This window comes from Corapipo altera, unplaced genomic scaffold (genome assembly GCF_003945725.1).
Source record: "Corapipo altera isolate COAL_440 unplaced genomic scaffold, ASM394572v1 1b, whole genome shotgun sequence".
NCBI classification, from domain to species: domain Eukaryota; kingdom Metazoa; phylum Chordata; class Aves; order Passeriformes; family Pipridae; genus Corapipo; species Corapipo altera.
Genome location: NW_020884881.1, coordinates 14,405,009 through 14,428,260, shown reverse-complemented (window position 1 = coordinate 14,428,260; position 23,252 = coordinate 14,405,009). Strand labels below are relative to the sequence as shown.

Sequence of the window (23,252 nt, the reverse complement as noted above, 5' to 3'; positions counted from 1 at the left end):
GGATGACTGGTAGAAATGATCGATATGTTTAGTCCCTGTTTTCTTTCAGGGCTTCAGTCTGAAGTTCATGAAGTCGAAGAAAAGCCTTCCCTTTGCTGCCAGCCACATCTTTTTTTTTTCCTTTTTCTATTTTTTTTCTGAATTTGATTCACATTCTTTGTATTTTAGCAAACAGACTGGGTTTTTTGTTTGGTTGGGTTTTTTTCATTTTTTTTTTTTCGGTTGGTTGGTGGGTTTTTTTTGGGTTTTTTTGTGTTGGTTTTGTTTGTGTCTGCTCTGAAAGATCACATACTACAGTTTCTCTATACTCAAGATGTGGTCACTATGTCACCATTAAATTAGTCCACAACTAATTTTTTCTGTAGACCCATTACTTACATACACCAAACACAGATCTACTAAATTCCTCCCTGCTGCACACAAGTCTAAAATATTGTCTTTTTCCTATTGTAATAACTAAGAAAACTAAAGGGAAAGTTCTTAAAATAACCTAGGAAATAATATGCAATTATTTCCTATGTCAAAGCTAATGCTTTGTTCAGTTTCCACATCTTCATGTCAACAGAAGATATTAAAAAAAAAACCCTTTTCAGTGTTGAAAAAGTTTTATATTCTGAAGATGGTGGAATAAGGAAAGTAAGAACAGTAAATAAAGGGAGAATTTATATATTTTTCTCTTGCTTTTGTGTTTGGTTTTGTTTGTTTGTTTGCTCTTTTTCTGATTAAATGATCTTTGTTGGATGAAATGATCTATTCATCTCTTACTCCTTAGGTAATTCCCTTCTGATTAAAATTTTCCAAAAGCTTTAGATTGTATGCATATATCATGAATATATTAAAAAAAGAAATCCAACCAACAAAAAGATAAAAAACCCCAAACCGCTCAACAAGCTCACATTTCAACAATTTCACCTTGGTGCCATGTTTTTACTGAGTGGGAATTTTAAGCTTCTGTCACGTAAGGTTTCTCTGTTCAACATCTCTCTGTGGTGCCAAAACAGTTTAATATCCCCACACAAATTTCTAGCATCCCACAGTAAGACATGTAACCTCAAAGAGTAGCTTACAGTGTACATTTATTTACAGGCACGCATACTGCTAAGCGACTGTCCCTTATAGATGTCACAGTCTTTTGCTTCCTTTCAATACTTCATGGTTTTATGTTCACTTTCAAAAGAGAAGTTTTGAGTATACTTGTCTTAGGTGGCTGTGAGTGGAAGTCATTAGAGGATATGCCTGTAATATTCTGAATAAAGGCAAGCTGACTGATATGGAGTCTAAGTGTGTTATGTGCCTGTAACAGGCTTGACAACCCGTTTGTCTGAAATACTCCACCCAATTAACAGGTGTTGATCTTATTTGGAAAGGCGTGAGTGTAATCTGATTTCTCCAGCAGACAGGTGATTACTCCACCCAGATGGAAGAGATAGATGAGAGAGACTCTTTAGATCTAGGCTGTGGTTGCAACTTAAATTGCTGCTGGGCTTGATGAGACTGCCTGAGCTGAAACCGAACCCTAGTGTTCATTTCTTTGCTAATAAAGCTGTACTCGTATTGTGGGACTCGTTTACACTATAGAACAAAACAAATTTATATTTTAAAGTTACGGTCAGAAAAGAACTGACTTCTGCTTGACCTCAAGGCTTCTCAATATTTTATTTATTAAATATTCTTCTGTTCCTTAAATAAATTTATTCTGTGCTGTAGGAAGTGCATACTACTGCAGAGCATAACAATTCAAAATAAAGGAAGCTTGCTAGCACTCATGGAAAGGTTTAATGTACAACAGTCATGCTGTGCCTGCTAAACCCAGAAAACCCACTTGTTTGCTGGACTGCATCCATAGAAGACTTTGGTTTGTCTTGTTAACTATGCATTAACCAGATGTACAAAAATGTGACATGATCATTGAATCAGGTATATTGTACTGCAGCCTTTTCTTGGCATCCCTCTAGCTGTTCACAGGTCCAGAACATTTGTTATATGCATCTTCTGAATGAAGGTTTCAGGACCTGAAACACGTCTTGTAATTGGAAAGTGCCAAATGCAAGAAAAGATTGGAGAAAATTTTGCTTCTTGAGATACTAGGTCACATGATCAGTGCTAAAGACAAAGATTTAGAGGTCTGGTGTGTCAAGGGAGGCATCTTCAAAGCATGGCTTCTAATGACTTCTTTTAATGGCTTCTAGCTTAAGATTGTTTTCAAGACAAACCCTAAGGAGTATCCCACCTAGCTTAGCTACCTCCATGCTTAGCCTTAGTGATAAACCCTTGGCCAAATGACCAAATACCAGATTTGCAAGTGGATAAGTAGACAGGCAAAGAGACATTTTGTGTTTTGCCCTCACTAACACAAAGGAAGAACCAGAGAAGCTTTCCATCTGCTGTGCAAGTGTGCTGACAGTACAACTGTTTGCTAATATGGTTTGCAGTTTTGTGGCTTGAAGGAATCAGGATATATCTGCTTTTTTTAATCATCTACTTTCTTGGCTTCTTTTTTCTTGTCTTGATGCTTTAATGGTTTGAACTCATGCAGACATCCTGCAACTTGAGTAAATTATACATTTTAAATATTCTCAAGAACTCTTGTCATATCAGAAAATCAGGCAGCTAACAGGCAGACCTTAATTGGAAAGATAACTGGAAGTACAGTAAACTGTACTATGCAACCAAAAATGTCTTATCAACCCTCATCAGTCTGAAATTTCTCAGGGCACATCTTGTCAGCAGAGGAAAATCTAGATATGAAATTAAACAGTGGTTCCTGTGCAATGTTGGCAGTGGTCACCATGCCTAAGAGTAAAGTCATTCATGACATCTCCAGAGGAGTTGGGTCCCCCAGATCGCAATACAATATAAAGTCCTGCACAATTCAACATAAGAGTTGCTTATTCTGGGGTTCTGTCAGCTCTTTCAAAGCTCTGAGGTGGGAAGACAAGTACAGTTGAAGTCCAGTCCTCAAAATAACTTGGATTTATAAAAGGGACCAGGTGGTTTTTTTACCTAGACGTATTTTTGGTTTGTATTGGATTTGCATGTGTGTGATGAAATGCACACTGTTTATTAAGGCTTTGACAAATGGGGATGTAACTCCCAAGAAATAAGTTGATAGAAACCCGTTTCTGTAACACAGACTCCAATACTTCAGCTGATCAACTTGCTTCAGTCAGCACTGCAAACTGGCTCTTTTTTGGAGGGTGAGAGTATAAAACATTGCTCCTGCTAATTGCAAGGTACGGTAATGACAAAACAGGGATGTAAATGATGATATTGATCCCAGCTGCAAGGGTACACAGTAATAAATCACATATTTGCAAATGTTTTTATGCCAGCTGGCCTCCCCTGCTCTAAAATCGTGCACCTGCCTATACAGGTTCAGCTGGAAGGTTATCTCATGGAGTACAGGTGCCAGGCAGGATTTCCCCACCCATTACAGCCTACACACAGCTCCCAGAACTCGGGGACTTTCTCTTTACTGCCAGTGTTAACACAAGAGCTTTGCAGTGCTGTTACCAACCAGCTTATTCCAATAAAATAAAATTTTTAAAGACCATTGCATTTTAACAGGACTCAAATAATTGGCTTTGTTCCCTGCTTATTCTGGGCCTTTTTAAGCAGACTGTGTTTTTGGACCAATATTCTTTTAAATGTTACTGTAATAAAAAGAGGGACACGACAATAATTTTTAAATAATGTTACTGCATTTTACAAAATCTTACTCCCAAACAGCAAGAGCTGTGAAAGCACACACCATGCAGAGCTCACCCTGAAGAGACTTCCTCGCCCATGCTTACTGACATGCTAGAGTATTTGCCGGGTCTAGCTGAGAATCCATCATCTGTGTACATGGCAGTCACACATATATTTATTGCACTAACACTCCAGAAATATTTTCCTTGAAACAATGCTGCTGCATGCTGAAAAAGATACCAATACCAGCTGAACTGATGGCAGCCAGCAGTAGCCCACCAGCAAAAGAGAGAAGTTAAAAAGCTCCCTGGTAATTCTTGAACATCTTTCAACAGTGTGATAAATTTGAATGACAGCAGTAATATCAAGGATTACTTATTCTCTGTGGATATCCCTGACCTTGTCACTTGAGAATTCAACTAATTGGACAGATGAAGGGAAAAAAAAGTAAACATATTAATTAACCTCATGCATGGGACTTTATATGAAAGCTGTCCATCCATTTTGATTTAAAAGACAAAACACATATTTATTTTGCTTGTCCAGCTGTTAGATGATAGTTTTAAATCCCCTTGTCCATCCAGTTTAGACAAAATCTTCTGATATTTTAATCACTTGGCTATGTGGGAAGGCTGAAATAAAGGAAGAATATATTACTGGATCTGATCCTTATCTGGATTAAATCAGCAGAAAACTGTTGAAGCTAATGATACTGTAAAGGATCATTTAGCCTTCTACTTATTGCACTGCATAATCTGGCCATTTACATTTACTATAATATCTGAGAAGCAGCATGGATATCAGTGTTGGTTAAAAAAATGAAACCACTTTCTTCAAATAAGGAGAAAAATCTGGATATTAGTTGGTCATGGGGACTTACCCTTTAATTTCCACTTAAAAAGATGTCATTAAAAACTATTTGCTGCATTAGTAATTCAGATCGAAGGACGTAAGTTCCAGGCTTCTGGAGGAGAGAGAATTACTGGAAACTCATAAAAAACACCTAAATTCTGTTTTAATTTTCATACACATAGCAGATGTTTTGACAGATGGATGGACTTTATTTTTGTAACTGTCCGGGAAAAGTCTGCATAACACAGCCTAATCAGTGTTACATATCTGTAGTGTTTGTTTTTCAATCTTTCTGCATTCGACTCTTATGCTTTTGGTTGCAGACATTTTCTTTGTGATTTATTTTTTCAGGTTAATCTCTCTCTGCATAAACCCTTTTATCAACTTGATATATAAATATTAGAAAACTCTTAAAAAATAAATGTGCATGTTTGGTTTGTAAGTCAGATATATTGATCTTCATATAGTGGGTGCCCTTCTAGAAAACTTAATTAACACTCTATCTTCTCTTTAAGACAGGCCCTCTACCCTTATACTTAGTATATAATATTTGGAATTAAAAGTTATAGAGTTAAGAAATCTGTCCAGACTCACAAGACCTTTTTGACTTTAATTCACACTCTGAATGTAAGTGGCGGTCTAATAATTTCTCAACTTGTTCTACAAGTAGGAGTTTAGCATGGCAGAATTTGCAGTGGAGTTGGGGCTTTGGCTGTGTTACCACGATGTAGCACGATGTGTTACCTTAGTACTGTTTTAGCCATTTTCATTTCAATAAATCATCAGTGTGGAGCTGAGGATCTGAACCCCCCAACCTCCTCAGTCAAGTTTAGAGGAAGTATAAACACCTTTAATGCACCTTTTAAAAGGTGAGTTAAAACCTTTTTCTCACTCAGGAATGCCCAGTGAAATTCTGAGGTGTGTTTCCTCCATGTGGCCAAATGTATCTTTAACTCTTAGACACAAGGTAGAATTAATTGCTTCAGGGCATATAATGCCCTTGTGCACTTATATGCCATATTAACCCCAGGAAAGCCTGTAGGAGCTTCTTGGGCTTTGGTGAAGTTTACAGTCGGTTTTCCTTCAAACAGAGAAGCAAATTTGATTGGGCCCCAGGTTTGGGGTGAGCACTTCATCTACTACACATATCACCATTTCTTTGGCCATGCTTTGGAGGATACAGAGAAGAAAAAGGTTCCTAGTATTAAGCTACCCATTATAATGAACAAGATTATTAGGTGCAAGAATTTACAATGACTAACTATGACGATCCCAGTACTCATCTTCTTTAAGGTTTATTTTCATAACCCATCCAAGTAATACTTTTCAAACCTTGCATTCATTTTCATTTGCATTATTTGGCTAAAAGTATTTAAACTCCCACAACACCTTGCTTTCAAATATGAAAAAAATTATTTCCACCTGGAAACTAGTTTTTAAAAGTCTAGTTTTCTTCCTTCATCTATTTCACTTGACAAAGAGTAATATTCAAGCAGTATGGATATGTCTAGAATGTGTCCCCTTTAACAACATGCCTTTCTTGGGGAAAGTGAAAATGGATACAAAAGCGTGGGGAGGCTCAATTCACACTCAGACACAGTGTTTAAATTCCCTGACAATTTGTTCCTTACAGCTTCTGGCTCTGGGTTACCTCCTCTTCCTGCAGTGGATACTTTCTCCTATCTGCATATTTTCCGAGATGCTACATGCCTTTTGTTGTCTTTGTTTCCCTTCCAGTGCCTTACACTCTGAGATCATATAGTGAAATACCTCATCCTGCTGGCACAGACCTTCACACTAACAGTATAATGCTGGCCTGGGGGTCTGGCAGGGGGAGACACTGCTGCCAAGTGGGACAAGCCTGGTTGGAGACACCCAAGTCATTCCAGGCCTCCAGCCAAGGGGGTTGGAGAATCGCTTTGTAGTCAAGTTGACGTAGCCACCACTGTCGGGACCAGCAGAGCTGCCTGCCAGGTTTCACAACTGATGGTACCTGAATGCCACTGAAGGAATTGTGCTGTGAGGGCAGGAGTGGGGAAATGAACTGGAATTGGGAGTCAGTCACACAAGTCCCATAGAGTGGCAGACCCAAATTGCATTCAATGCACGCACACATTCCATGATCGAAATATCTTCTTTGTCATACGCATGTGCTGTGATTTAGAGTCTGAGCAAATCATTCAAAGCTCTTAAAGTTGGTTTATTACAGATTTGCGGAAAGCTTTTTTGTCCCAGAGCCACATAAACCAGGAAAACCTAGTATTCATCATCCCAAAGCAAATTCTTGCTGAGTTCAGAATATCAAACAACCAGGTACAAGGTTTTCACACATGATGTTGTATCTGTGCAGCTGTACTTGAGCACAGTTAGACAAAGGAAGAAATCTGAGATGGAAATCAGTGTGCCTGTTGCTGTTGTTCCAGAGAGAATAGCACTGTCTCCCAGGCAGGGCAGAAAAAAGTTCACTTTGAACTTCCTGAGTTGACAAGGGCTTAAATCAGAACTGTAACTTTACTTTGATGTCATTTATTGGGGTTTAATACCCCTCTTTATTTATTTTTTTACTACCATGTAAAATATATAAAGAAACCTAATCTGCTAGAGAGGTGTATGAGAATTTACTGAATAGACCTTAATGGTTCCTTTATGCAGCTATAAAACAGAGGGAAGCTGTAAGAGCAGTCTGAACTGGACTAGGAACTTTAAATGTTATATAAATTTATTCACCATAGTCAAAGGTTTATTGCTGTAGGTATTTACTTTCCCCATTGTTTAACTAGGTTGTGTATTTCTCAGACATCTATGGTAAAAAACACGTTGTACAAGGAATTAAAAGCAGGGATGAATAAGCTAAATCTGATTTTGGAAATATGTTAGAAATCCAGAGTCACTTTACTGATATTTACTCATTTACACTAATATCAATTGTAAATACTTGACATGCAAATACAACTATAATAGGGTTAATCCCCCTTGCCCCCAGGCTAATCTGGAATAATTCAGTGAAGCTGATGATAATTTTTTTTTTCTTAATTTCATCTATAGAAATAAAAGAAGATTATGTCCCTAATCTAAACAGAGTTTTCCATCTCACCTTTAAAGCATTAGCTATCTAATACTTTCTTGCTGTATGTTGTAGATAAGCAGCTGAACAGTCTCAGTTGGTCAGACCTGGTGCCAATAACATCAAGGTTGTGGTTCGATCCCTGTAGGGGCCATTCACTTAAGAGTTGGACTTCATGATTCTTGTGGGTCGCTTCCAACTCTGAATATTCTGTGATTGTGTGATTCTGAGTGCATGTAGAGTCACAGGTTGTGCTGCTGTAAATCAGAACAGCTCCTCTGAAATCAGCACAGTTCTTCTATTCTCGGTGACTATGGGTCCAGCCCATCTACTCACAGCATTTTATATGTGGCCACCAGCCTCTGACTTTTCATATTCTTCATGTAGGCAATTTTAAAACCTTTAATAAAGGGTAGTAATAGACCACAAAGACATTTTTAAAATCATAATACATTAAACCTGACAAGGCAAAGCACAGTCCTACTGAAACAGCGTTGTGGTCATATTTGTCCAGATACAATTCTACGTGACAAAATTCTAACTTATTTAATAATGAACACATCATTGGTCAGTTTTAAATTATGTAGAGGCAAAGTCAGATGCTCCATCTGAAACACAGAATATTAGAATTTAAGAAAGGATCGATTTCAATTTTGTCAATTTTTAATTTTACATGAATTTGGGGTGTTTGTCCATTTTACTCTTGCAGGCATTGAATTGTTAACATACTTTTATTTAAAGGAGCAAAGGACAGCAACATTAATAAAAATATTGAAACATTTTGTTGATTATTTATGCCAGATATTTGCTTAGTACTCTACCACTCTGACAGTGGAAAGCAGTCTGTGAATAAACATAAATACAATAAATGTATGTTCATGCTTATACTTTTATATGTGGGAAGAAAAAGTATGAGTCAGAAATTGTGAGTGTAGTTTTATTAAGGAAGGTCACAATGGAAAGAATTGAGAATAACATCCATCTCTATTTCTTTTGATTTCTTGTTGGATTACTTTAACTATCTCTATGTTTTCTCTTCCATCTCAGTTGAAAAGCTAAGTTTACAGTAGTAACTCAAGGATGTAGCAAGGTTCTATATGCTTTTCTCTGGGTGCTCTTTTTAATACACTACCATTATCTGTTATGCAAATATACAGTAAAATTGTAAGAACAATTTCATACCAGTACAGTCCTTTGTGTAAGTCAGGGAATCAGTGTTTCATCTGTGTAAGTTCATTGCTTTTCCCTGTGGTGGCCTAAGGCATGCCTCAAACTGCACATGCATTTTCCTGGCAGTACCTTTATTTTGTGTTTGGGAGTATCTGGTTTAATTAGCAATGAAGTTGCAGAGAGGGATGATGCCAGTCAGTGAGATTTCTGTGGAGGTGGCAGCTCAGGTGGTATTTCCATGGGCCCTGGTCCACTTGGAAAGGTAGAGTTGAGCACTGTACCAAAAAAGTCATTAAATATGCATAGAAAAATTTCCTTCATCTTAAAAACAAACTTTACTGGAAATATTTATTCAGTTGCATTGTTCTCATTTCCCTCCTATTTAAAATGAGTTATTTCTCATTTTATCAGTAGATTGACTCACAGGCATTGACATATTTCTTTTCAATGTTAGACCTGATTGAAATAAAAATATTGAACAAATGGAAAAAGTCAACATCTTGGCTATCCATTTTAATAACATTAGGCATTAATAATGACAGTTTTGTTAACAGATAACAGATAATGTTTGTACTAGGGACTGTTAGTGTGGCTATTAAGCTTTTATTTGTTGAGAATTAAATAACTTATGATGGATAATTTACATAGGAAGAAAGAGTAAAGTCTAAGTCTTGCAAAGCTTACATTCTAGGGGCTTTCAATAATTGCATTAAAGTTTAACATAAGTATTCATATGTGTAAAACTGGCCCTAAACACAAACAGTGGGGGTGAGGCAGCACTCATATAATTGTTAAAAATGCTGTATCAATTATTTGTTTTTCATCAACTCCTTCCATCTGGCCCATTTTTCTTCTAATTGTTACTTAATTGAATACAAGCAAACAGTTGGTCCATTTTTCTTCATTATTTCGTTCTGACACATTTCTATAAATGGGTTTTGTCTTACAGACATGGCAATAGCATAAATTAAAAAGATGAAGCATGTCTGAAACAAAAATTAAGAATTCTTTTTCTGTAATCTTTTCTTCAGGGTTGGATGCTTTATTAAATAGCAACCAAAGATATTTAAATGAGAAATTAAGCTATTTATTAAATGCTTAGCAGTAAACAATCTTATGAACAGCATGAAATGATCACACTTTACAAATCTGTTCATTCAACCATACATCCTTAAGACAGAAGAGCTCCCATTAGTCAAAATCACTGAATTAACTCCGTGAATACATTTTTTCCCCTTTTCTTTGCAGAGAGAATGTGCTAATTTCATCAAGGTGCTGAAGGCTTACAACCAAACCCACCTGTATGCTTGTGGGACAGGGGCTTTTCATCCAGTCTGCACCTATATTGAAGTTGGAAGCCATCCTGAGGTAAACTATCTTAAAACAATATTTTTCCTTTTCCTCTTTTTAATCTTTATTGGTGTTTAGCCATGATCTCTTCCTGCCAAAATGCACTCTCACTGGTTTCTGTAGCCTGGGAGGTGGATCTGGAAAGACCTGCTCCTGAATCAGGTGCTGATGTGCTGATTGATAAATCACAGCAGAATCTCTGCTTTTCTCCCCTACACATCTTTTCCACCAAGAGTTTAAATAAATATAAGGAAGTCCATTCTACCTGGCTCATGAAGCTAAAAGCACTCTCTTTTTAACTTGGGACAGATATCAGATATAAGAGGGGTAGTTCAACCAGTATGTTTTTTCTGGGCCCAACTCTGTCCTTTAGTTTCCTTCCAGTCAGTGCAGTCTGGCACCACCTCAGCTTTCTGCCGGCTGAGAATTAAAATAGTGTCCCACATTCATAAATTCCCCATCTCATATTTGTCCTAACACACTGACAGTTTTTCATATGTGACCTAGGTTTTGTTTCCTTATTTTTTTGTGAAAAGTAAATCACTCTCTCTTTTCCCCCATTGCTTTAATCTGTAGCTTCCTGATTTTTGCTTAGTGTTGCAGAAATATTGAAGTAGCTCTTGTACTGTTTTGTCAGTGATCATCATAACCAAATAGATAAACATGGTCTTCCCTGGTAAAAGGCAGAATCGCTCAAAAGAAGCTGTGGGACTAGGCTGGTTTTCCTGACTGAATATTTAACTAGAATGTCTCTGTGATCCACTTCAATTCTTTTTCTCCCCAGAAAAGCCAATTTTTTATTTTCCTGTTAAGATGACTATGTAATATAAATTATTCCACTTCACTGTATTTTCTGTCTGGCTTACCTGAGCATTGCTCAATGAACTGTTTTAGTTTAGCAGACTTTTGAGGTGTTTTCAGCATCTGTGGATATGTTTTACCAGTGAATCTATAATTATGTTACTTGTAGCTTCCGTGATCTTCAAAAAATCAGCTCTTTTAAGTTACCTTATGCTTTTGCAATTCAGGTTTGCAGATTTCCTTGAAAATAAAGACATCATTGTTAAATAAGTGAGGACTATTTCTTCTTGTAGAAAAATTAACAGACCTTTTGAGTGTTGACTTCATAGGCTGGGAACTATTTTTTCCTATAAAAATGTCTTTTGATATTTGAAACATAAGTCTTTAAAATGTTCTAAGCATAAGGTTTTGAAGGGATAAAGGAGCTGCAGAGCGGAAAGGGTTTTGTTCAGATTCTTTAATGCTTTATTACAATGCATTCTTGGCAATTAGTGATTGTCTCTTGACCACACACAGTATGTCATTGCTTACTGCATTAAACAGATTCTCTGCTTCCTGAGATCCATTTGGGAATTGGTAGACATATTAATTAACTCTAGTTCCGTAAGATGTGTGTCAATCAATTCTTGGCTATCTGCCAAGGGAATCTATCTGCAGAGAGATAGCTGGTATGAGGTCATTTACTTCTACATTTGGCTGTTTTATGGCTGTACCATAAAACTAACACACACTTTATCAAGGATTTATAGAAAGGATGATCAGAGATGAGAGGCCAGATCCAACCTTGGTTTAACATTCTGGATTTTTAAAGTCTTGAATCAATGATGTGTTTGGCCTTGGAGCTGAAAGAGGATGTTTGTTTTAGCTTCTTTTTAGCAGTCCTTAACTATAAACAAAATCTAAATTTTTGCCTTTGGTTTTTTCTTTTTGGTCATTTATGCAGTGAGTTTGTAAGTCCCCTTGTGCCTGAATCATCCTCATAATCCTTGGTTTCATCTTTGCAAATGAGAGAACTCAGGAGTATGTTTATCTGAACTGCCTCAGGCACCATTAGATTTTGTTTTCCTTTTCATACTTAAGCTATGAGTGAAATCATCTTCACCTGCCCTCCCAGTGGCACAAGTTTCTGTGTCCTCTGGACAGTTGTGCCTAGGTCTGCCCATGTGGAGGGAAAGTGAGGCAGGGCAGGAGGCACCTGTACCCACATCTTGTTGGGGTTTGACAAATCTGACAGTCAACCTAGAGTCTGTCCCTTGCAAAGGTGAAAATCAGATGAATAAATGAATTTATTAGATTTGCAATGAAAAATAATCTGTCCTATCTCTGTTCCTCAGCTAGAGCCTACTTCTTCCTTTCCCATAGTACCTAGTCAGGAATTTCAAATGTGTATCTCCTCTGGGAGCTGAGGAAGAGGAGGGTGCTTGATTGACAGTAGCTATTAGAGACACCATGAATGAGAGGGATACAATATTAACCCCTGCACCCCTGCACACTGCATCTGTGAGAACCAGATGGTTTATGTTCTCATGTCAGACAGCAGCACTGGACGTGTCAAAGAGCCATTGCTTCTGTATCATGTAGAGTTTATACCTCCCTAGCATACTAAAAAAGGTAAAAAGTATAAGCAAAGGTAAGCAGTTGATTTTTTTTGAGTTAAAAATTGCTGTCTAAAACATTTCCTGAAGATTCCTTTTCTGCCACAACACTCGTGGAAAATTAACTGATTTCACCATCTGCTTATTTATTTTTCAAGCACTTAGAGAGGTGAATGTGAACTGATTAGGGCAATAGTCAGGGAACGTACCTACTCTCTAAAAAGATTGCTTGTTTATGTGAGCTCTCAGTGTAACCCACCTGCCTGAATCCAATGGTGGAGAGGAAATCTGTGTGTGCCAAACTGAAGAGGGTGGAGAAGTGAAGTTAAAAGAAAAAAGTGGGAAGTGATAGAAGAGACTCTGGAAGCAATTGGAGTAGGCTGCAGGAGGCTGGAATATGGTACAATTTTTATGACTGGGGAAGTGAAATAAATTACTTTGTGTGACTGTCATAAAGTAATGGGAATATGAATTGTTATATCTGTTGAATATCTCTTTGATATGAAGCAGCGTATCACAGCCCCATTCCATACCTGAAGAAAACCATTTCTAGTGATGAAACTAGACAGGTCTAATTGAGTCTGATGAAGTACAGTATCAGAAATAATAATAAAAAGCTAAAAGGATATGAACAGCATGCTGTGCATCTGATTAAAAATGATGTGTGCAAATGTATACAACCTAATATGTTGTGAATTACACCGCAGTCTAAGGAGTAAAGCAGACTAATCTTTGCTTAAATCCATTCCAGATGTGTAAGTGACTAACCACAGCATTTAGAGAGAAGAATAAAATTAATGTTTCAATAGACTTTAAGCACGTAAGCCATGAGGAAGCAGGAAAGAGCATATTTAGAGAGAACGTAGCATGTGGATACACAGAAAATACCTGAAGAGAGCCTAATTTAAAGCTTGATATCATCCATTGTATGTGCGTGAGTTTAGGAGAGATGACCTAACACAGACACGTACACAAACTTCAGGGATGGGGATCCAGGGTTAGGCAATGTGTGTCATTCTGTCCTCATAACGCAATACAATACAAGAAACCAACTACCAGATGAAACAAGAAAGTAATTAGTAAAACTATGTTTTGCACCCACTGACTTCTGAGGAAACAGGGCTGGATGTGTAGGAATGTTGTACTTAACAGTTGCGAAATTATGCAAGTCAGATCTGTGCTTGAAAGGAACAAATCCAACTGCAGGGAGACACAGAGGTGCATTAAACCCCCTAGAAAATCACAACAGGATGCGGAATGCACCTGCCTGTGCATGCCTGAGCAGGGGGAAGGAACCCAGCTCCCTTTCCCCAGGGCTCCCTTTGGGGTAGTTTGAGTGAACCAGCAGGGAACAGTCCTGTTATGGTAAGAACAGGAATTTCCATTTACTTAACCCTTCTATAGAGGTAGAGGTGTAGAGAATGCCCTATAGTACTTTTTTTTTTTTCTTTTTTTTTTTTAATGCTGAGACAGGCATTTCAAGAGCTGTACAAAATTGTTAGCCAGATCCTCAGCAGGAAGACATTCGGGTTTCTTCAATAGAGGTAAATCAGTAGGCGCTGTCTGAAGAACTAACCCTGCTTCTTTTATTGTCTCCTAATTCCAAATTTCTTGTCATTGTCCAACAGATTAAAACTCATTTTTAACAACATGAACTTAAAAGGTCTGGGATCGCTTTACTTGCAGGTTATTTCTCAATCAATAAAGAAGCTTTAAATTTAGTTCAGATTTATGATGTACATAAAACATTAAGTTATTGCATATGAAGTTATATAATGCTACCACCTGTAACATATTTGCTTTTTCCGGACTCTCTGTATTTTAAAAATCTTTGGTTCAAGTCATAAAGTTTTGCTGAAATATACTTTCCACTCTTTTTTATCCTTTCTTTGTTTCATATTAGAAGAGGTCCAGAGTGCATTTTCTGAGTAATGGACATCCTGTTCTGATACATTTATGCATCCATCTTTTTGTCTCTGTGTATTTTATATGTATATAGTGATGGAAGAGCAGGTTTTTTCCTAAGAGAATGACTTTGAAAGAACACACTAATTGAAGGACCAGTGCTACTGCTGGTAGAAAACTTGTGTTTGATTATCTAATATAAAAATTCAGAGTTTTAAAAATTGATTTCACTAGTAGCAGACAGGGCATAAATTGGCCCAACTTCATTGAAGACAGCAGACCTGTGTCAGTTTACATCAGTCAAGGTTCTAACCTGTGGTTTTTAAGTGAAGCATTTGAGAAAATGATTTTCTAAGTTCCAAATCACCTCAGGCTAATTTCTTTCCATTTAATTAATTATACCTTTATATGATATTTAAATGATTACTAAATATATAATACCTTTATATGGTATTTGAATGCTTACCAAATATATATATATATTCATACATACCAAAATATGAAAAAAAAAGATACTGTGAAAGGATTATTCTCATTTGTGATATCACAATTGAGTGATGAAACTGTTACTTGTAACATAGTAGTTCTAAGCATCACTATAATCACAGAGAAATGCCAATAAAAGAAGATCTAGTTCACAGACTGCAATAGCCTACTTCAGTTCACAGGTGCTTTACCCTTTCAAACTACCAGATATCCTGTTAGTATAGTACAGGAAAATAAAACTGAAGAGCCAGATCTCTAGCTTAGATACAGTAAAAGTACCTTTTAGAGCACTTCTTTCCATTACCTGAGTAGTTTCATCAGGGAAAAAAAGAAAACATCCCTTAGATGTTTAAAGCCTGATATGCTTCACTTTGTTTCATAACAGGTAGTGATTTCTGCTATATGGGGAAATTCCAGGCACTAGACCTTTTCTCTGTACTGATGTTCTTGTTTGTGGAGGATGGCAGGTAACAAGATAGTCAGTGTTAGGCACACGTGTGTTCCAGGTACCTCACAGCGGCAGTGGCCAAAATCACAAAAAAAACAAACATCTGGAGGTGATGTGTCTGTAAACCATCACTTCCATTGCTCCACATGACATCAATTTCCAGGCTCTTAGGCTACCCTGTGTGAAAATACTTCTCTCAAAATCAGGCTTTTCACACATGTACAATTTACCTCCGCTTGTTAAAAAAAAATAAATCTTGTCATGTAGCTATCACCTTCCTAGCATTTTTAAAGGTATATAGTTTTATATACAGTTACATGTAGATAGATATATATATATACTTTCTTCAAGTCATAATTCACTATGACATTGATTGGGAAAAAATGTGGTATGGGAACTTTTCAGTGACCCAAATGCAACATTTACAAGAGAAGTACAGGGAAAGGACAGAGTCCTTTCTCATAAGACAACCTAAGCAAACCAGTTGTTCTGTTAAGGTCTGACAAATATTTCAGTAGGGAAACCAGGATGTGTTGTTGGAAGCTCTACACATTTTTAAGCACCATCATGCAGAAGCACATATTTCTTACAGGTCGAGTGCTATGTCCCAAATGGCACCTCTTGTTATGTTGTGTTATCTTGTGATAAAGTTACGGAAGTAGAAGGTCACCATAAAGAGGTAACTTGATTCCTATTTAAAAGGCTTTTTGAAAAACTCCATAAACCCCTTTGTAAACAAATATTAATCACGTTCATGGTTAAATGCTATTATTTATCAAGACCTGTCTTTGAATACACTGCAGGTCTCCTTTGACTTTAGCTGTATTTTGAACACTTGCTTTGTTAAAAGAGAAGTTAGACCGGGAAAACTCATATTTTTCAAAACTTCATCCTGTCATCCCCAAGCAAAATATATTTCCAATAAGCATTTATTTCCAGAACAGATCCTTTAAAGCAGGACTATTAGGCTTTATGCGATAATTTAGCTGTCGGAATAGTTTAATTTATGACGTAAACTTCTCTCAACTGAATAATACACATGGCAGCAATGGCTGACATCTTTCCTACCCCTCACTGTTGGGAAAGTCTACACAGCTGCTGTGGATATTTTGTCCTCAGCAAAGTGAAACACTGAAGAGTAAAATTTTTAAAGTTTTTTTTTCCAAGTATCTTATTTTACTAAGAATCTATTTCCTAATAAAAATTATGATGCATGCTAAAGTTTTCATGTAAACCACACAGTTAAATGTATCGAAATTTGAGTGTGCAGCTAGTATTTATTATCCTGATATATTCAATTAAGAAGGATGTGCCTTTATGACAGCTGAATATTTGACAACTAGATGATCCATTTGACCTTACATTTACCAACATAAAGGTATATTTGTAAGAATAAGGCTATTCCAAAAAAAAAAAGTATGCAAAGGATCTGTCTCAATATCTTAAAATTCAGATGCAGTACAAATATAATTTTTGGAGGGAAAGTATTTAGCAAAGGGGTCCTGCTTTAATCATTGACAGGAAATATGAACATTGTAGGTTTTCATCTGTCATTTAATGCATTCAGTGCTGCCGTTGCATATTTCATAATTACACCTAAGCAATTTGGAATCTATTTATGCCTAAAGTGACAGAAAGTCAGTAATTATGTCTGAGGCTCACTCTGAGATTTACAAGTTGAACATTTGCATGCAGGAAATGAAATCAGGTTTTAAACTATCACAAGTCAAAACAGTGTGGTGGCTATTTTATTTCTTCACCTTCATTCCTCAGACTACAGAATAAAATGATTTAGGCAAAATGGGAGCACAGTTCTTTAGTAAGTGAACTTGATGAGAAGTATAAGATATGATGAGAAACAGAACAAAGACGTGGAATTTACAACTACAAGGACCATTTGTTACACAGCAGAAATCACTAATGAAACCCCAAGCACTATTCAAGTCTGATCATTTCAGCTATTGAGCAGCTATCTTTTGTTTAGGACTTCGTAAATATATCTAAGTTGCTATGGCAGACCTCCCAGTTTATTCTTAAGAAAACAAACAAAACAAACTCAAAACCAAACTCCAGAGCCATATTAATTTAATATTACCTTATACATATGTTTTAAAGAAAATGTAAGTGAAAGTTGCTCTGCAGATGATGTTCCATCACTCTGCAGTTTGGTTTTGATTGAAAACTTCCCTGAGATGAGAGAGTACTGATAAGGATATGGTCTGTAGAGAGCATTTGTGTTTCCATTGGTCTGGTCTGATCACTACAGACATTCAGGGACACAAAAAGAAGCTTGATAGTAGCAAGATGTTGCATATTTCATCCACTGTTGAAAAAAACAACTTTTAGATTTCTTTTAGATTTTTTTCAATGCAAAAGAAAATCCAGCATGAGCAATAGTGTCAAATTTGAACCCCTTACCTCCTGATGGCAAGAAACCATGCACTAGCATACTTCCACTGAGATAACTGAGAAGACCATTGTTCCATCACCATACACGGCTTTCGCCTTCGGTGGCTGAGAAATGCTGGTTGATTACAGGGGAGAGCTGTATACAGTATGCCACAGCTGAATGGCTTCCATGAATAAGGAACTAAAGCCAGTCAACATATTCATTAGTTTCAAAGAAATGAGTCTCAGAACTGTGGGAAAACTTTTGTTTTTATTGCTGGAGAGAACTAAAAAAAGACTGAGATAGAAAGAGACCTCCATAGAAGTAAATTTGCAGAGAGGAGCATGCCCATGTGCACAGGCAGAACCATTGGGTGGACTTTCACTTATACCACATGTGATGTCTTGTGTCTTGTTTTCTGAGTCCATGTCTTAAAACCACGGGTAGCTTTGAATATGCTCAGATGATGAGTGATTCAAGTTAAAGACACTCTTAGAATCTGGGTTTAATTTTTTTTTTTTTAATTGGGTGTTTTTTCCTAGTATTATTTATCTTCAGTGGAGTTCTCTGTGGCTTATACTGGGGTAGCTAAAACTGAGGAGCACTCTTCATTTGTATAGTCACAGAAAAAAACATTGATTTCTAGGACTGTTAGAGGGTTGACTCAGAGTTTTGTGACTGCTTTAGGGAAATTAATTTTAGCGATGACTACCAGAGGAGCTGAAAGTGCACCCACTGTTTGCATTTGGATGTTCGTTATTTCTCCTATCAGTTAAAGGACATTATGATGAATTATTTATTCCTGCAATGTAAATATTCCCACTGCATATGGTTATCTTACTTTACCATGAGATGATACAGTTTTCCTAATTCATTACAGACTTGGACTGTACTTTCTTAAGAGACATGATAATCGTATTAAGATGTCAATCCAATTTTCTGGGTGGGAATATTATGTTGGTTCATCAACAAAGCCCATAATATTTCTAGTAACACAGAAGTTCAGCATTTGCCTCTTGTTAGAATAACAATTGAAAACACTAACCCAACTTCGCAGTCATGCAACATATGCAAAATTTCATCCACACACCTCCCGAAACAAAAGACAAGTATGGCTGAATCCTTTGATCTCTCGACCAATATGGGGGAGAAAAAAAAAAACAACCAAACCACCATCTGTTGGGAAACCAATGTAATAAAAACAGTGGAAAGCCAGCCTATAGTATAGACTGACTTAATTGAGGAAATGACTTATAAATAAAAAAATTTCTTGATTTAGAGGCACAGGAGGGAACAAAACTGAAAGAAGGAGTTACCGAGCTCAGGTTTGGACAGATCGGCATCAAAGCAGCATTATTCATTGTGGGATTCATGTCACAGGGCTCTGGTTGACAGGGGCTGACTTCATGAAGAAGAATCACGTTGTAAATGTGATTTCTACTGCTGAAGGAAGTGACTGTATTGTGTTTGTAGCTCAGTACCAACATCTTGTCAAATAATCTTCAAACAGCCAAGGTCTCAATGCAGCAGGTTTTAGCTGTGGGTGATACTCCACAGACCACCGAGCTGTGAAATGCAGAATAGCAAACTAACCAGTGATATTAAATATTCAGACACGAGAACCTAACGAAGATCTTACTGGTGAACTAATTTCACTGGTCTTTGCCTGAGATTTTATGAGAGATGATGTGCTGTGAAGTGCCTTTCAGGCCTTTTCTAAAGGCTGTAGGATATATTTAACTCTCAGAGCCATGTGAGTCTGAAAACACTGCCTTTTTCCATACTTTCAGACCAACCTGATATTTCTAGTTTCTGCATGTTCACATTGTGTGAACTTAACAGTACACTGGTGTGGTGAGTGGCCAGTTGGTAGTCCCAGGAAGGGCCTGGGGAGGCCATGGCACATGCTCCATAGTGCCTGCTCCATAGTGATGAAGAGGTTCATGCTTGAACTTCTCCTCAAAACATCTCCCTGATGTTGCTTGTGGCTGTAAGAGTCTCACTGATTCAGAATTCCCCGAAAAGGGACATTTCCCCAAAGGAAAGATAAGAACACTCACAGATTTAAAAGCTTTCAAACAAATTGAGGAAAGAAAAAAATAATTTTCCACAATGGAAGGCCTCCTTGGTGTGCTTCCAAGCTCCTTAGACATGTCTTCCTTTCATCAGCAGCTGCATTTGGCATGACAAAACTGGCTTCTCTACAATGATTAAATCTTATTTCTTCTTTGATATAAAGCAGAGCAACTGCAGGTGAAGCTGCTATTTCTGTGAGTAAACTGCAGGACATAGGTATTTCCAGCAACTGCCTGGTGGAAGAGGAAATAATTGTTCTTCTCCTAGTATATTGATCATCCTCACTTTTATGTGCAGACTCATATTTTATGTGAGAAAGCTTTGCAATACTTTCTAGATGCTTCCTTGCCTTTAAAAGATTTTGAAACTGGATTTCTTCTCTGCTTTTTTTATACAGGGAGTGTCTTAAATTTGTTACCAAGTTAACTCAAATCATAAAATTCCAGTATTCCATAGTTTGGTAAGAAAACAATGCTAAATATTGATGTTTAGGCTAGTAATTAGCACTTAGCTTTGTAAGGAGAGAATTTACTGGACCACATAAGAATTAATCCCATATATGCCATATACACAGAGAAGATGGCTGAAAAGAGGAAGGATCTCTGCAAAACAAAAGCAGATAGAATTCAACCATTGCATACTTTCTAACTTTTCTAAAGACTCTTAAAAAGGATTTTATCAGTATAAAATCTTTCATGTTTTTGCATTGTGTTTTGCTGGCATAAGATGACACAAATAGATAAACAGTCAGGTGTTTCAAGATCTCAAAAGTCTTACAGGACAGAAAACCCTCATCCTTGTTTAAACAATACTTTTGTGTGACTAGAGACCTGGTGCAGCAGTGTATGTTTGATTGCTGCAGTAGTACCTGTCAGCAGGAAGAAAATCCAGTTTTAGGAATGGGTCATAGCTTAGACAGAGATTGTATTTTGTGCATAGAAAGAACATGGGACTGTTTTAAATATTTGTGCTTACCCCATCTGCCTACTGCTTGTGTGATGCTGGAAATCAGAGTAAGTGATTACAGCAACTCTTTCTGTTCTCAAAATCTAAGAATAAAACCACTTGAAGTCAGTTGGGAAAAAAATTATTTACTCTTCCATTCATTCTCTTTTCCAGCTTACATAGCTTGTAACAACTTGTTTTCTGTTTATGGCACTTGGTAAATCTGTTTGGAAATGTGCCGACTCCTCTTTGAGCTCCTGAGCATAAACCATATAGAATCCCTGCATCTTCCCTCAGTGTTCCTGTGAGGGAAATGTACTGTGCCCTTCTGTTCCTTCCTTCACCTCTCCCTCGTTTATGTAAGAAAAATAATTTAATGAGTATGGCCTGACTCAGATAAAATACATGCCTCTGACTTGTTCATCCTCTGTGGACTTTGAGTAAATTAGTTATTTCCTAAGTAACTCATTTCATTGGAAAAGGGTGAGTAACTTTCCACCATTTCTTGGGAACTCAAGGACAGAGTAACTGATACCTGCTTTTTCTTTCTCTTCAGTTTCTGCATTATTTGCTGTAGACAATTCACATATGGTTGTTTTTATTTTTTCCCAGAAGAATGCTTTGTTTTCAAAAATATTTTTTGTTTAACTCAGTGAGTCAGAAAAGAATGTGCGAAACACTTGAATGAAAAAACAGTCACCACTGGAGAACTTAGCTAAAAAGAGGTATTGTGGGTATTGTGCAAAATAGATAAATATATCATGATGAATTCATGCCTATTAGAATTGGCAATGACTTGCTATGTCATCTAATCTATTCTAATTTGTGTACATTTGCAGTCACCTACAAGTCTGTAGATGTCTTCTCACCTGTAGTGATATAAATCACAACCAGTGATTCTTGCAGTGCAGCATTAATTTGCATTTTAAGTATTTCAGTTTTGAATATTGCACAGCCAGTCATAATTGTATACAGTGTTCATCCCTAAGCAACTCTTCTTCTGTCTAGTGTGCATATCCAGTAAGTCCAGAAGAGCTATCATATAGCTTCTCTCCTGTCTGATTGCATATAATTTAGTTAAGAAGTGCTACCAGAGTTATGAAAATCGACGGATTCCTCCAACTTGAGACACGGTCACACTCAGAAAGATATGTTAATAAACGTTTGCAAGTACATAATCAGATGAGAACGCAATACTCTCCATTAATGAAATATGATCCATAATGAATCTTGCATGGGAGTGCTAATAACTGCGTTTAGGTTAAAGTGCTCAGATGTCACAGTATAACAATATCTGTCTTAGATGTGTATCATTACAGCAAAGTAATTAAAGGTTACTTAGCTGTTAAATGGTTACCTTGGCAAAATCCTTCAGTAACATGGCTTCAAACATGCCTTCACAATGAAATTAATTAAGCAAATTAAATATCAGCCTTGTAGTAATCTATTTTATGTACAGGATAGCAGACATGTAAGTGTCTGATATACTTGGTCGCAGAAAGCAGAGGACTTGAAGATGTACCCATTTGCTATTAAAGAAACAATCTTCGTTGCTCCTATATGCAAAATAATGTTTATGCATGAGAACAGTGAAAAAATTGATGAGGAGAAATGGAATGCCAGAATTATCATGGTCATGTTCCATGGACTGCATGAGTGCAAAGCTCAAGTAGCACCACTCAAGATGAGGGAGGTATTAAAATTCGCTTGGTCTTTTTTACACCTCTGCTCTTCATGGAGTTAAAACCTGGTAACAAGTGACTAGAGTTTTGCTAACAGCTCGGTCTGACTCATCAGAAGGATGCTTTCAGGGATTACTAGCTTGTTGCCTTCTTCTGTATTTAATATAAACCAAGCCAGGAAAGTTGAGCAAGTGGCTTGATGTGGATATAAACATTTTTCATCAGCTCTTAAAGTGGAACTATGACATGGGCAACACAAGTGACAGATGGATTTTGACTTAAAAAAATATTTCCTAGCATTATGCAAGCTGGCAGTGACAAATACACAGTATATTCTGCTTTTTTCCCTTTGTTTAATTAGAAATAATCCTCTAGATAAATCGATCATTCATCTGAGACCTTTTCATATGAAAGCAAGATGTAAAGTTCAGATCTCTGCTGTCCTGCTGAAATATTGGTCTTGCTCTGGGCAATGAACGACATTACTTACAAACCTTAAGTTTACTCTTATTTAAATGTTTTGCCTGATCATGTCTTTTGAGGAAACAGAAAAAATAAAAAGAAATATGTCTCACGCTGTAGAAATCTTTACTCTCAACACAGCTAGGAAAGTATTGGCAGAAGGAAAGGAAACATGAAGAATTTGTAATAGAAATCTGTGTTTTTCATGCTCTGGTATGTGGTCTTATGCCAGTGAGATAATTAGCAGTTGTGGAACCATCTTATCAGTGCTATGCAAAACTGCTGCATATTTTGGTTGAGATTGACACCAGTGTTATGGGTTCTTCTCCAGTTCTCA

At 37.0% G+C, this 23,252-nt stretch overlaps 1 protein-coding gene across 2 annotated transcripts in view; it reads left to right on the top strand.

Annotated features, from left to right (window-relative positions):
• Nucleotides 1–23,252, top strand: part of SEMA3A (semaphorin 3A) — a 234,928-nt gene that overhangs the window by 129,701 nt on the left and 81,975 nt on the right. For both annotated transcript variants that reach the window (XM_027639838.1, XM_027639839.1), the window contains one exon: nucleotides 10,025–10,144. In XM_027639838.1, coding sequence (XP_027495639.1) covers nucleotides 10,025–10,144 — 120 coding nt within the window. The remainder of the gene's footprint in view (nucleotides 1–10,024; nucleotides 10,145–23,252) is intronic.